General features: G+C 40.3%; 1 protein-coding gene across 3 annotated transcripts in view; it reads right to left on the reverse strand.

Annotated features, from left to right (window-relative positions):
* COQ8B (coenzyme Q8B) overlaps nt 1–16,069 on the reverse strand; it is a 68,636-nt gene that overhangs the window by 12,380 nt on the left and 40,187 nt on the right. For all 3 annotated transcript variants that reach the window (XM_030219268.1, XM_030219267.1, XM_030219266.1), the window contains 2 exons: nt 9,341–9,406; nt 4,232–4,318 (listed from right to left, as the gene is read on the reverse strand). In XM_030219268.1, the coding sequence (XP_030075128.1) occupies nt 4,232–4,318; nt 9,341–9,406 (153 nt within the window). The remainder of the gene's footprint in view (nt 1–4,231; nt 4,319–9,340; nt 9,407–16,069) is intronic.

Below are 16,069 nucleotides of genomic sequence, written 5' to 3' on the forward strand. Positions count from 1 at the left end.
GCATTTTCAGCCATGTCACGAGGGTTTTCCGGCTTGCGCACTCAACAGTGCCCTGATGACCTTCAGTGGGCTCCACAGCGGGAACACCGCTTAACAGCCTCCGCGGAGCTGTTATTCCTCCAGACCACTGCTGCTGTGCACCTAAAGCGGTTTGCATACGCCTAGGAAGATTCCGCCCCTCGTCACAAAACCAATTTCAAGCCCAACCCTTATCAAGGTTCTGTGCCCAGACAGCTGGACTTACCACTGCCTGTTCTTTCCAAAAGACTGTCTCCACCAGTTTACCTTGAGAGGAGCAAGCTGAAGAAGTGCCACTGTGCCATATACTTCCCAGAGCAAAAGCCCAGTTGTAAGCCTTTGTTTGTGTTTTTAAGGTTGCTGTACTTACAAATGAGAGAAGAGGCAGGGGTCTGCATGACCCCGGAGACAGGGATCTGAAGGCTTCCAGATACGACTCTGTAGAAGCCAGGCACCCACCCACTAAACTCAACTGGGGGCCAATGGACCCAGACGCAAAGCACTCAGAACCAAAGGCTGAACAGTATGTTCATCCACCTGCAGGAAATTGAAAATACTGAAAAGCTGGGCGGTCTGTCCATAGGAGTTGACTCTGTGGTATGTGTCCAGGGAGGGGTTATTTCCATTGGGCTTAGCAACCCCAATAATTTTGAAAGTTGGCTCCTATGGGTCTGTCTACAGGTATATGTCTCAGCTCAGTTCCTGTGTTTCTAGCTCCATCTGCTGGTTGATAGGCATAACTATTCCCACAAGTCCTGGAATAGTAGAATGCTATGTAATGGAACGATACAAGTTTCTCAGAAGTGAGTTCCTCTCAGTCTCCATCTGCTAGTAGGAATGTGCAAGCCATAAGTCAATCTCTCTGGAGGGATGCTAAGGAATCATGCTTTATATCCATCCATGCAGCAACTGATGACAATCAGCACATCAACATTTCCTGACACACAGATTCGTAACACCATGAGAGGCTAAGCAGGAGTAGTCAAAACAACCCCAAAACATGTAAAACACTGATATCATTTCAGGAATGAACGAAAAATCAGAATGAATAGTAGGTTCTCAGTGGTTTTGGACCTTAAGTAGGTAATTTTTAAGGTATATGTGGAGTTTTCTTTTTGAAAATGCTGGGCTAGCTAATAATGCAGGTATATCAACATTAAAGCCCATGGGGCTGTCTGTTGACTTCACCTTTTTTCACCTCAGCCATCTGTGGTACCAGTAAAGATACCTATGTAAAAAGTGGCATTTCCAATATCAACAAAACAAGTGTTACATTAAAGTTGAAGAAATTCTAGTGGACTTCTGTTATAAATATCTATATATATATATATATATATATATATATATATATATATATATATATTGATTTAAAGGAAGGAGAAGACCTCACAGTCCAAGTCTAATCATTAAAAGACTAACAGGACATTTACCTCATCGGCCAAAAACCTTCCATAATACCGTGAAGACATTCACCAAATCCAGTACGGGATAGGTACAAAATGTTGTATTGGGAAAGGGAAGATATGTTGTATTGGGATAAGGAAGATAAGATTCAATCAAGTTGGGTTGAGGTAAAAGAGTTCATTAATGTCCAATACGATCTTTAATAGTGAAGTGTTGCAGGGTTGAGTCATTTAAGTTGGGTCATTCGGATATGCCCTTCCGAATAGGTGAGCCTTTAATGACTTTCTGAATTTCAGGTAGTCATAAGTTGTTTTCACCACTTGTGGCAATGCGTTCCACAGGCGCGTGCCTATGTAAGAGAAGTTGATCACATGGGTTGTCTTGTATTTTAGTCCTTTGCAATTTGGGTAATGGAGATTCAGGTAAGACCGTGATGAACTGGTACTATTTCTAATTGGGAGATTGACTAGGTCAATCATGTAATCTGGGACTACTCCATAGATAATCTTATGGACCAAGGTGCAGATTTTGAAAGAGATGCGTTCTTTGATAGGAAGCCAGTGCAATTGTTCACGGAGTGGTGTGGCACTTTGGAATCGTGTCTTACCAAATATCAATCTGGCTGCTGTGTTTTGTGCCGTTTGGAGTTTCCTTGTGAGTTGTTCCTTACATCCTGCATAGATTCCATTGCAGTAATCCACGTGGCTTAATACCATTGATTGAATTAGATTGCGGAAAACATCTCTTGGGAAGAAAGGTTTTAAACGCTTGAGTTTAAAGTGCAGACTGTTGATTTGCTACATTATAGAGTGGCATAATGTGAGATCGGCAGCGCCTGGAAGAGGATCAAACCCCCATCTATTCAGATCTACTTCAAGAGATTTTGGATTATTTACATAATAAACAAGTTGACTGCTATCAGGAGGGGGAAAGCTGATAAGTTGGATATGATTTGGGCCCTGTATGTGAAGTGAAAGGAGGACAAACTGGGCTACAGTAAGCAAACTTGTCTGTTTATGTGAGAGAGAAGTGGTGAAATTAAACATCATCTGCTGTCAAGACTGAGGCTAGGTTTCTCACTGCACTGGAAGGGCACAGTGTCGCCTCTGAAATAGGTAAGAATGACAACTATTAACTGAAAATTGAAGAGGAGACAGTCATGAGGGAAACCAAATTGGAGGGGCAAGGAGAAAAGAGAGACTAGAGAATAAGAAACTGAAGACCCTAATGATGTTCCAGAATTTATTTGTTACATTTGTATCCCACATTTTCCCACTTATTTGCAGGCTCAATGTGGCTTACATGGTACCGTAACGGCGTTTGCTAGTTCCGGTATGAACAAATACAAGGTGGTAGTGTGGGAAGCTCTTTTAAATAGTGCTCAACCATACTTAATTACAGTACTTGAGGCGATTCAAATACTGTTGAAGTGAATAACCTAATAGCTTGGGTTTACAGGTGATACTCTGCCAAAAATATAGGGAACAACTGATATGTTTAAGAAGCAGTCCAGTGAAAGCAGAATTGGATATGTAGATTCAAATAGGGAAATCTGATCTGCAGGGTGAACAGTAACTGAAAGGGCAAATAGCCAAATTTTAAATGGTTGTGCTGCCTGAGGTTTCTGGTTCCACCTCAAAGTTTTTGGAAAGATACCAAATCATTCATATCAAAATACAATGTAAAACAACCCCCCCCCCCCCACCACACATATCTGCTGTTTCTTAAGATCAAACCCAACATCGTCAATGAGAAAAGATGGTGGTAGGTAGGGGAGGAGGGACTCAGAACCTCTAAGAATTGTCCTCTGGTTCAATCCATATCCATGGAGAGCACCACGCTCCACTGGACTCCAAAACTTAATAGGTCCAAAAGCCAGTCTCACATAAGAACTTGTTCAAACTGAGGCACCTCAACTCTAAGAACCCCTGCCAGGGAAAGGGGGACTGACAGGTAAAAAAGGGGACTTGGACATAACCAAGTGCTCCCCAAGTCATTTCCTTTTACGTCCAGTTTTCTTCTGTATGCTGACAAAAAATTGAGCTCAACTTAACCAGTATAAATGATTCAGAAGCTGAGAAGGCCCATGTAGCTGCATGGTGTCCCATCAACATCCCCTGGAGTCAGAGAAATACTGAACATTCTATGGCTGCACAGTACCCTTAGAGAGCAAATCACATATAACCACTTTGTTTCTGTCTCCATCTGCTGGTAGATGGACATAACCCACATGTTCTGGACTAGCCTGGTATGGGTGCTAAGGAAAATATTTTGTACTATTTGTAATATTGTGATACACTAGTCTAGTATGGATGCCTAGGTTAACGTAGTATTTGAAAACTTTAAAAAACAGTTTAAAAAAATAAACTTGCCCTGTGTCTAAGACATAAGCTGCAAACAAACAAACAAACAAAAAAAAAAAAACCCAAACACACACCCAAATGGGACACTTCAGTTCACTGTTACTGCATAACTGCATCTCTCCAGCACCCCCAGAACATGCCTACTTTAGAAGGTGGCATGAACAGTATTTGCAGCAGCCAGGAGTAGAACAGAGGTGAAAAATAAACCAGAGTCCTGTGAACAGGACTGGGTAATTTACCTAGAAAGTTGATGTCAATTCTCTGGGGACACTATGAAGATGGCAACCAGCCACTCTCTATTCCCCACCCCCCCATCACTGCCACTCTGACACAGGTGTGAAGAACAATTAGGCCAGTATCCAGGTACCCCCACCCCCATGCTACAGAAACAAAATGCCCACAACATCAGTGTGACGGAAAGAAAATCTGGCCGTGGAAACACTTACCTTGGTTTCAAAGCCAGTCAGGAATTTCAAGTCTCGAGATTTCTGAAGGACTTTTGCTCTGTCTCCATCTGCTGCAGCTTTCACCACCTGATGAGGGAGTAGGAGAGGAGGGGTATTATTTACAAAGAATGAATCCTGCGACACGAAAGGGTTCTTGGTAATAAAAAAAAAACTTTCATTCCAGAAGTATTGTGTATCTGCTTTTCTTCCTCCTTAGGGTGGATGGTGCCTTTCAGTATTAGGTTGTGCTACAAGGTTATAAAGGAAAAAGTACATGAGTTTTAAGAACAGGGTTTCTGATCCTAGACATTTTTACTGTTTGGAATTTTAGGGGTTTATTTTTGAGGAAATTGGATGCGTTCCCAGGGTCAGAAATTTGCCTTTTTTGTCAAAGACTACCAAGTATCTTGTCCTAGAGCATCTTACTGTACATCATATACTAAGGATACTTGTGTTATACATCCAAATCAAACAGGGTTTTGTAAGAACTATAATACTGAGATAGGCCTGGTGGGTATGACGACTACTATTCAGGCTTTAGATCATCTCTGAGTTTAGATATTTCTGCTGCATTTGATATCGATCACTAATTGTTAACTAATTTAATTTTGATAGAGATTGAAGGGAATGAAGCACATGCTATGAATATAGAATATTGGGGAAGGCAAAAGTAGAGACTAATAGACGATTCACCACTGGAGACGTGAGTCCAACAGTCTTTATTATATCAGAGATAGCGACCCGACACAGGCCGTGTTTCGACGCTAAAAAGCGTCTGCATCAGGGGTCAATAAATACACAAAGTAATGAATGCAAAACGAAGAGTCCTACTTGTATATGTGTTGTCAACTCACTGATCACGTAGCACCAAACAGAATATGCTGGATACAAACTATCAGAGCAAAATGAATATTGGGCCCTTATAGTAAGGTACGAGAAAAACTTTCTGTGCCCTTGTGCAGGTTTTTCCCGTGTGCTTAGGCCATTTTTGCTACAGCCATAAAGTGGCAGACTCTTTAAATTTTTTGTATTAATGACCGTGCGCTAATGTTACCATTAGTACACAGCCATTATTTAAAAAAAAAAAAAAAAAAATTACTGCGTAAGCCAGTGGTTACCGGGCCTGGTCCTGGAGGCGCCCCGGCCGGTCAGGGTTTCGGGATATTCGCGGTGAATATTCATGAGAGAGATTTGCGTTCTCTGTCTTCTCTGTATGTCAGTATCTCTCATGCATGTTCGTTGTGGGTATCCTGGGGCCCTGACTGGCCGGGATGCCTCCAGGACCAAGTTTGGGAACGGATCATCTTCAAAATCTGCACCTTAGTCCACAAAATCATGTACGGCGTAGTCCCAGGATACATGACAGACCCTATAGACTTACCAATAAGAAAGAAAGTCAGATCGTCAAGATCCTACCTAAACCTACACTACCCAAGTTGCAAAGGACTGAAATACAAAACAACTTACGCAGCCGGCTTATCCTACATAAGCGCACAACTATGGAATGGGCTCCCAAAAGCTGTGAAAACAATCCACGACCACTTGAACTTCAGGAAATCACTAAAAACCTACCTCTTCAAAGAGGCCTACCCCACGACCCCACGTAACCCTCTTCACCTTCCAACACAGCATGAGTATGATTGCACAGGACAAAACACAATCTTCATCCTTTCCGACCCTCCACTTATACCTCAAACGATCACTATACAACTTTGTATTTGTTATCCACCGACTGGGCAAACGCCTTTGACGGTACTATGTAATCCATATTGGGCCTGCAAATAGGTGGAAAATGTGGGGTACAAATGTAACAAATAAAAAAATAAATAAAATCACCAGCTAGTCCTAGACGGGTTATCCAATATTACTGATCAGCCTTGCAATGGTTCCGTTCATATCTTTCCATCTGGTCATATCAGAAGGATTTTTGCCTTTTTTTGTGGGGTGCCACAAGGCTCTTTACTGGCACCTACACTCTAATATCTTTCTGGCCCCCTTAGCCACCCTTATACAATCCTTAGGACTCAGTCATTATATTTACGCAGATGACATTCAAATTGTGGCAACCTAAGGTTCAGACTACAGCTTTAACCCTCGACATGGTTACAAAATAATAGGCTACAACTCAATTATCGATAAAACAAAAGCACTAAATATTCTCCAGGAATCAGGATGATCAGCCACTTCAAACTATTACTATCTCAAATGCAGAAATTCGGGTTATCAATTCTCCAAAAATTTTAGGAGTTATTTTTGACTGAAATCTGACCTTTCGTCCTCACATTTCATCAGTTGTTAAGAAATGTTTTCATAGACATTTGTTCTATCCATGCTATTCTTGAATCCAGAGTGGTCCAGATATTGACTCATGCTTTCATGATTGAAAATGAGCACCTATATGTACAAAGCACGTAGACTTACAAAGTTACATAGGGGCTCATTTTCAAAGCACTTAGCCTTCCAAAGTTCTAAGTGCTTTGAAAATATGCCTCATACTATGTAACTCCGTAAGTTTATGTTCTTTGAAAACAAGACTCAGGAAAGTGCAATGCTTTGTTCATAGGCTTAGGCCAAAAGGAGCTTTGAATCCTTCAGCTCATACAAAATGCTGAGGTAAAACTTATCACTGATAAAAAGAAATTTGATCATGTTACTCCCTTATTGATATCATTGGCTGCCGATTGAATTTTGTAGTATTTATAAAGTCTTATCGCTGGTGCACAAAATGCATACTGCAAATGAACCTCTTTTCTCATCTCGCTACTTAATACCCTACACTAATACTTGAACCTTATGTTCTTTAGACCAGAATCTATAGCTAATTCCCTCTTTCCGTCATATAGTTTTAGATATATACCAGGACTCGATGTTCAGTATTACAGGGTCAACCTTATGGAATACTCTTCCATTACATCTACGTCAGGTATCCTCCCATCACTTATATAAACAGTCCTTGAAAACTTATCTTTTAAAACTAGCCTTTAATATATAATACAGTCCTTCCTGTGTAGCTACCAATATCCTTGGTTAATGAACACACCTTTTCTTTTATTCTTTCTTTTTATGCACTATAATACTTCCCCCCCCCCCCCCAATTATATAATCTTTACTAAGTAAGGCCTACTTTACTTGTAATATGTAACTGCCTTGATGGTCTGACTAAAGGGTAGTATATCCAAGCAACTTGGAACTTATCGGTATATTCCCATCATAAAAAATATTTTTGTGGCTTTTTAGATTAGTTTCTCAAAACGCAATTTTCCAGCTCCTCCCCTTCTCTCAGACTTGGCATCAGCCTGGCTTGCACCCCCCCCCCCCCCTTCCATCTTCATACCCCTGCAACAGCATCAGCCACCTCTTCTCCATGCCCTACTTATCCAGCCCCAGCATCAGCCTCCCCTTGAACCAGCTCCAGACACCTCATCTTAACTGGCAAAACAGCAGCAGGTGCTTTGCCTTTGTTCTGTGGCTTTGTGTTTCTTCACCAGCACTACAGAAGGATTTTAAAATGTGAATCTAGGCACTTCCTATTTCTTACAAGAATACAGGAAGTAAACGTTCTCAAATTTAAAACCCTCTTGCAGACAGGGCCGGCTTAAGAGGCAAGTCAGTGAGGCACCCCATCTGAAAGGCACTGAAGTGTGCCTCACTGTCCCTCCTGCTAAAGCGAGAGGGTTTAAAGCATGCAAAAACAGGGACATCCTCTATTCATGCAAGACGCAGGACATGCCCATTCTTGCTGTTTTAAAACCTCCTGCAGTGCCAACAGCAGAAGCAGAACATGATGGGAACAAAGAAAGCAGCTCCAGATGTTGGAAGTATGTAAAAGAAAGGGTCTGTTGATGGGCTGGGGTAAGGGGGCTGATGGTGATGCTGTTTAAAGTAGAAGAGGACTGAACAAAGAGACTGTTAAGATTGTGACCAGGGCTGTGGAGTCAGAGTGGATAAAAATGTACTAACTCCAGCTTCAGATTAAAAAAAAAACAAACAACCCAAAACATAATATATGGTAAAATGTATCATTTAACACTTATATATATCATCTTTGCCCTGGAGCTAAAGTAATGATAAATATATTTAACGGTTCTTTAGGTCCAGAACAAAAAAATTAAAAGCCTAATATCAGTCGAAGTTGGAGTTGGGACAGTAGAAAAATAGAGGAGTCACAGTCGAAGGTTAGGTGTACCAACTCCACAACCTTGGTTGTAACAAGAGGAATAAAGCTGGAACCAGGAAAGGGAACTGATGCTGGGAGAAGGGGCCAGCAGGTGGCAGAAGCTGGGGAAATGAAATTGGGGAGAAAGAATACATACACTGTACAGGGAGAAGTAAGGGCTTATACAGAGAAGGTCAAGAGGCATGATACTGAAGGAGGTGGAAAGGCGGGGGTAGATGAAAATTGGACAAAAGTAGATGGGTAGGAGGTGGTGGTAAAGGGGAATGCCAGGGACAATGGATGCCATGGAAGGGGAAGAAAAGGCAGGAGGGCAGATATTGAAAACAAGGGGAATGTGGAAGCGCTGGGACTGCGACTTACGCAAATGCTCTACAATCAGGTGGAGAACAGAAAAGACAGACTAAATTGGCTGGGTATTTTGAGTGTGTAAATGAGGACCTGGGGCTTGGGTAGGATTGTGTGAGAGGATTCAGGGCTTGGGTAGGGTGGAGCACTGGAAATTTAGTAGGGGGATAGTGAGGACTAAGAAACGGACCGAGGATTAGGAGGACAACGGGGACTGGGTGGTGGAGTGAGGGGTATGAGTAGGGCTTTAAGACTTAGTACAGTAAGATGGGGAGGGGAGACAGTTTGAAGGACTTGAAGAATTTTGGGGGAGGGTTGGGTAGCAGTTGGGAGAGGTAATTTCTGTTGGGTTTAGCACCCTCAATAATTGTGAAATGTTAGCTCCTATAAGCAGTTTAACAATACAACAACAAAGCAATAAGAAATTGTTCACTACTGTTTTCCCATTTATGTGCAAAAGAGGGCAAAGAGGAGGACAATTTCGTAACTGAAAACCCTAAATTTCCCCACCAGAGTTTTTCAGTTACAACTGAAAATCAGAAACTCTAGCTATAGGTTAGAGGTGTCAGACAGTAAGCAATGCCTACCTCAATGTAATTGTCTGTGAACTCCTTCCCAAATTCTCGACTAGCGCCAAAGTCCAATAGTGTAACCTGGTGGAGGGACAAGCAGCTTTTAAAATGAGTTCAAGGGCAACAGTCTCATTAGTACACACAGCAAATAGGGTGGGCAGTTCAGCTAGTTCCCCAAGCAACCTAAGGGGTCCTTTTACAAAGTGGCGATAAGCCCAATGCAGGCTTACCGCTCACTAAAAGGGAAGTACTGCGGCAGCCCAGTGGTAGTTCCCTCCCCCAGTGTGCGCCATTTGGCGCTGCAAAATATTTCAATTTTTGTAGCGCTGGTGTGTACCCAGCAGTAATCGGGCAGTGCCATAAGCTGCCCCGGTTTCCGCTGGGTTAGCGTGGGAGCCCTTACCACCACCTCAATGGGTTGTGGTAAGTGCTCCCCCCACCTTCATATGGTTGCACTTGCCGCATGGCCGTTTTCTTAAAAGAACAGGAACAAGAACCTAAAATAACAAAGAAGGAAAATCATCAAGGTAGGCCAAATGCATCCTGAAATAGGAATGCCTTTAGTTTCTTTTAAATGCCTCCAAGGAGTGCTCCAATCTGAGAAAAATAGGGAGGGCAGTCTAGAGCAATAGGCTGTCACATTAAAACTTTTGCACCCGAGCATTAAAGCAGATAATACGAAAAGATAGTAGCACTAATTGATGTTGCATTAAGGAGTGCAATGATCCATTGGGAAACAGGGAGTCAACAATCACACCAGATACTGCAGAAAGCCAGAATGATAACCTTGTGAACTAACAAAACAATCTTAAATGTTATTCTATGAATGCTGGGCAGCCAATGCTGCCACACGAAGCAGTCAAGTTACACGGTCACATTCCCAGAATTTGTATCAAGCTTGACCGCCATATTTGTACTAATTGTAGTCTTCTAATTTCAGAGGTTCGAGGTACCATTGAGCACAGCATTACAATAGTCTAACCGACTAATAATAAAGCAGCCGTTGCAAATAAATGCTACAAGGAATAGCGCCTCCGAAGCTGAAAAAAAAAAAAAAAGACAATGAGGTACAATGCTAGAGACGTGCATTTTGAAAGTTAGCCGTTATTAAAACAAGCGGGTCAATTTTCAAACGGGATGACTAGTGACATCTGCTAATTCACCTAATGTAACACATGTAGATTAGGTGCATTTTCAGTGGTGCTGCAGGTACTGGGGGTAATGGATGCCTCTGGTTAAATGCCCTGATTAAGCATGATAGGCAGCCTACTCTTTAACAGCACCTGGGTTCCCAGGTGCTGTTATAGAATACTAGTATAAGCTGATATCAGTATGCCTAACATTTATATGCCAGAATAATTGAGATTCTGATTTCCTCTAGTCCGAAAAGTTTGCACATGTTCCCGAGTCTTACATTTTCCATTTTTTCCCCATTGTACTGTAAAAGTGAGCTTACTATGATCTGACCATATTACCTCATCTCAAGCATGGTTTTCTATAATTAGATTATTTGATATAAACATGTAAGCTAAGAAATCTAAAAGATGGCCTTTTATATGTCACATGGAAGACTGGGGTATGATGTCAAGTCCCATAAAAAAAAAAACGTTCAGTAATTCTCTGATGTTTTATGGTCCAAACCATTTTCTAGATTTAGGTTAATGCCACCTAAATGTGAACAAAGTGGTTTGTACTCTAACGTATGACCATATGTCTAATGATATCAAATATTAGAAAATACTGAATACTATACAGGCTATACCGGCGTTTGCAGATAAGGATTGCTAGTTGCTTATAAAAGGAGCAGATATCTGAAAGACTTGATAGCACCCTCCAGTACTGCCAATGAATAATGAGAAGAAGAAGGGTACTGTTGAGGTCACTACCCATGTTATAATTGTTCAGTCCTGTTAATTTGAATATAAACATTTTGAACATCCACAAACAGGGACAGATATGAGTTAGTCATTTTTCTAACTGTAAAACAGAGAGGATTAAAAGAAGTACAGAATACAAAAGTTGTAGACAAACCACTTGTTGAACAGATGTTAAAAATGCAACATAAGTTTGAAGATTTGCGTTTTCTGGTTATTTATAAGATGAAACCACATTGGAGAGGTGGAGACATAGATCGTAGGGTTAATTAGGAAGACAAAAATGTATTTTAAAATTAGATATAGTAGCACCGAATGGGCAAAATATGGAATTGGATTTTTCAGCTTTTTCGTAAATTGAAAAAGGGACAGGTACAGTTTTAAAGGGAATGACATGCATATATTCCATTACTGATTTATAATAATGTAACTTGATTATATATGAATCTGGAATATTATTGGATAATTTTATGATTTGTTTTGAATATTTATAAAGTAATACATATTGTTTTTGGAAATGTATGACCTTCCCCAGCAGTTTTTAGATGAAACTGAGTTTATATTTTATTCTATTTATGAAATTGAGATTTTTTAAATTTGGGGGGATTGCATAAGTACCTTGCTTTAACACATTTGTTTGTTTGATGATGTCATCTGCGTCATTGAAGCGCAAAACACGGCTGCCTGAAAAAAAAACAGAAATTTGTGTTTTTCTTTAATTCATAATGTTTTAAATTGAAATTAGCGTTTTTTAGGTTGGGCAGGCTCGTGTATTAATAGATTTGGTTTTAGTGGTTTTAATGGCTTTAAATTTCAAACTGATCAATTTTAATTAGGATTGAGAATTTTTAAATTTATTTTATTTTTTCAATGTTTTGATGGTATTTTGAAGTTTTACAGTATTCTTGATACAATTTTTTAAAATACTTTTCAAATGTTCTGCTCTTTTAAAAGGGTTGTTTTTTTGTTTTTTTTTTTTTAGAAGAGTGACCTTTGACCTAAGCCACATTGCATTTAGGGCCTCTTTTACAAAGCTGCGCTGCCGATTCTCAGTGCACCCAAATGAGAGGAAGCCATTCAATTCCTATGGGCTTCCTCTCATTGCAGCACAAGAACTTGCAGCTTTGCAGCTTTGTAAAAGAAGCCCTTAAACTTGCACACAGCAAGGGTGGTTGTTTTTTTGAGAAGAGTGACCTTTGACCTAAACCACACTACATTTAAACTTGCAGCAAGGTTGCTTGTTTTCTGTGAGAGGAGGTGGTTACTAAAGAGCTTCAGTATAAGCTGCTTTTGGTAAAGAAATTATTATGACGTGTCTTAAGTTGAGCACTTGGAAATTGTGGAATTGAGTATCATTTTGTCTTGAGCGGACTCAGTTTTATAGAGCTTATGTGTGTTTATTTTTTATTTTTTTAGGCAATTGCAATTTACTGTTGTAGTGTTTGTTTCAATTACTATCAGGTGTATATGCCTTTAGGGACCCTGATAGGTATATGCCCCTTTTAAGCTGTTTCTTAAGAGGCACATATGACAATATGTTTTGCATGTACGTTTTTTTGACGATTATAATTAAATGTGTCTTAACATACTGACTGAATATATGTTTATGCTTATGTTGTTAACATATGTCTGTACTTGTTTTGGGGTTAGTTTTTATTTGGATTACTTACTTTTAACTGATAATAATTTACGATACTATTTAATATTTTTTTATTATTGTTGTATTTTTTTACAATGGAATGATAAGCCCCTGACACAGCCTCTGGGAGGCGAACGTGGCCATGTTGGGCAACTGATTTTAATAAAGAGTGTATTTCTACCTTCAGTCAGGTCTGCATTGTTCCCTGTGGCAAGGGGGGACTCAGATTGACTGAGAAAACTGTTCTAGAAGGGATATAGGGGATTAAGTGTTGTGAGAGATATGTGGGATACTGGGGACTAGCACATTTTGTTTTATTTATTAATTAAACATTGCTAGACGTGTTACAATAAAACAAACAAATTCCACACAACAAACAACAACTGAAATACAGAATATTTCAAGATAAAAATGCTTGGAATAAACAAGTGCGTTCTTAAGCAGTTCTTAAATAAAGATACATCAGTAACCATCCCTAAAATGACTGGGCAACTTATCCCACAGCATTGAACCCAAATTCAAAAGGCAGCATTTTTGTGTATAGAATGATGCACTTCAGAACTACCTGCCAAACACAAGTGTTTTTGCTTAGAACGCAGTGCACATGCAGGTTAATACAATCTAAGATATTCTGAAAATATTGAGGTGACCGCTCCGAAAGAGATCTAAAGACCAACAGCAACAACTTAAAATCAATTGCTGACATACAGAAAGTCAATGGAGAGACCTGGAGTAACGTGTGCAAACCTTCCAATTCCAGCTATCACATGGGCTGCAGCATTCTATCAACTGGCAAGGCCTGAAACCTGGTTGGCATAACGTCAGCATACAACACATTGCAATAGCCTAATTTTGATAAAACTGTACCCTGAATAATAGTGCTGAAAGATCTCAAAGAAAGCATAGGTTTGAGCCTAATCAACAACTTCAGTTGATAAAAGTAAGAAGACTAAATTACTTTCAAAATCTGACCCACTAATCGTCAATTGTGCATCTATCATTACACCCAAATTCAACACTTGATCTTGTATAGGCAAAGTTACTCCCAAAACCTGAAATGGATCATATTGGCCAGATTTAAGTTGTCTCCCCACTATCACCACCTCAGTTTTAGCCAAATTCAACACAAGTCTATTCAATATCATCCATTCTCGAAATGTCTTCAAATATCTCTACCCCCCCCCCCAACAAACGCACAATCTACAAGGGAAAAAACTGAATACACCCTAAAGTCTACATCCAATGTATGAAGCAGACTATGCAAAAGCACAAGATACAAATTAAAAAGCAAGGACCCCAACCTCACTGGGTATATGCAAGAAATGGACTCACCGACTTTTGCTTTGAACTCTTGTCCAGTCAGATAAGACTCAAACCAAAAATAAACTGTTCCCCTCAATCCCTACTCAAACAAGTGTCTAAGCAGAAACAAATGGCTCATCCAATCAAAGGCATAAGAAAAATCCAAGGTAACCACACAATGGCAAGATCCCAAATAAGTACAGCTGGTACCTACTATTGTTCGCCAACACACTTAGATCCAAACTCTCTCTTTTCAACAATGGTCTAACCGAGGTTTCTTTCAACGATTTGGGTAACCTGCCTTCCCAAAGTGACAAACCAACTATCCTGACCAAAAATGGGTAAGCTTAGCACCTAAACTACACAACACTGCCAATGATCAAGGGTCCTGTATAGTTTTACAGGAGTCTTATATCCCTCAAGCTTCAAATATAGCATTCTCTGTAACAGCTTCAAAAGTATCCCAAATTCTATTAAAACTGCCCCCTCTCCACAGTACAAGCTTCTGCAGACATACCAGGCAAATGAACATCAGTCCCAGCAATTTGTGCACTAAAATATTTCCCCAGTCATCATCAGTTAAAACAACCTCGTTTGTTACCAGCTGTCAGCTGCTGAACCACCCAATACAACTCTTTAGGCAGGCCTTCTCGTAGTACTCTTTCTTCAAATTATCACAAATCACCCTATACTCAACCAATCTCAGATGGTAATAATCCAAATCATCTGCTTTACTTTTCGCAGATTTCTACTCAAACACCTATCCTTTTCCATCATCCATGGCTGAACCACACTCTCCTGCAAACAACCTCTCAAACATGAGCAACACATTCTAAATCATCCTGTAATAACGTAGACCATTTCTTCACTGCCTCATCTCTAGTACCGCCACCAAAATCAACCAAAGATGGTGACCAAATATCAAACAACTGTTCTACATCATAAGCCCCCCTCCTCAAAACAACCTCTCTCTTTCAGCCAGTAGCCATCTGCCCTTCTACCTGCACACTAAAAACTAATTAAAATGATCTGATCATCCTACCTTCAAAAACGATAGTTAAAGAAACTAACCAATGCATTAAAACCTTCAACAAAAAAAATTAAATCCAAAACATGACCAACCAGGAGTCGCATGTTATGCATGTAACTGGGAGCCCCGCCCATGACTATGCCCCCTTGCAGTTACACATTACAGCACTTACATGCACCCTTACAGAATAGTGCCTAGGGTGCTTACAAGTGCTCATTTTTTGTGCATATACATGGGGGCATAACCTCAGGTGTGTGCCGATGAAATAGTCACCTATTCAATGCTTATAGGTGCCAATACTGGGCACCATGTCTGGCATATACATTTGGGCCACATGTTCCAAGGGTATACCTGGTTTAGGCACATCCAGTCCATTATCTGCACCTATATGTATAAAGCAGGTGTATGGGGGGATATTTCTATGGGGTAGACACTAATATTCACAAACTTGTTACCTACATGTATTTTACAGATGGGCAAGCACAATAGATGGATTCTGGATGAAGACTACATTTACACATGTAACAAACATTTAAGTTACAGATGTACCATTAGTACTAAGGTGTACGTACACCAGCTCTATGGCTGGTTTAGGGGCCCTTTTACCAAACCAATAAATAGTAGACTTAGTGTGCCCTTATGCGCCAAGGCCATTTTTACTGCTGGGCTAAAATGGCCAAATATCCTATTTTTTTTGTATTAAATGGCCATGCATTAAACTTTGCCATTAATGCATGGCCATTAAAACAGATTAGCTCGTGGGCCCTTACTAACACCCATTAGGTAGGCAGTAAGGGCTCACATGCTAACCACGTGCTAATCGGTTAGTGCACAGGAATATAGCGGTGCTAACCGATTAATGCAGAACACGTCCATTCTCTGCCCCAGACACACACCCA

The sequence above is a fragment of the Microcaecilia unicolor genome, chromosome 11 (genome assembly GCF_901765095.1).
Source record: "Microcaecilia unicolor chromosome 11, aMicUni1.1, whole genome shotgun sequence".
NCBI lineage: Eukaryota > Metazoa > Chordata > Amphibia > Gymnophiona > Siphonopidae > Microcaecilia > Microcaecilia unicolor.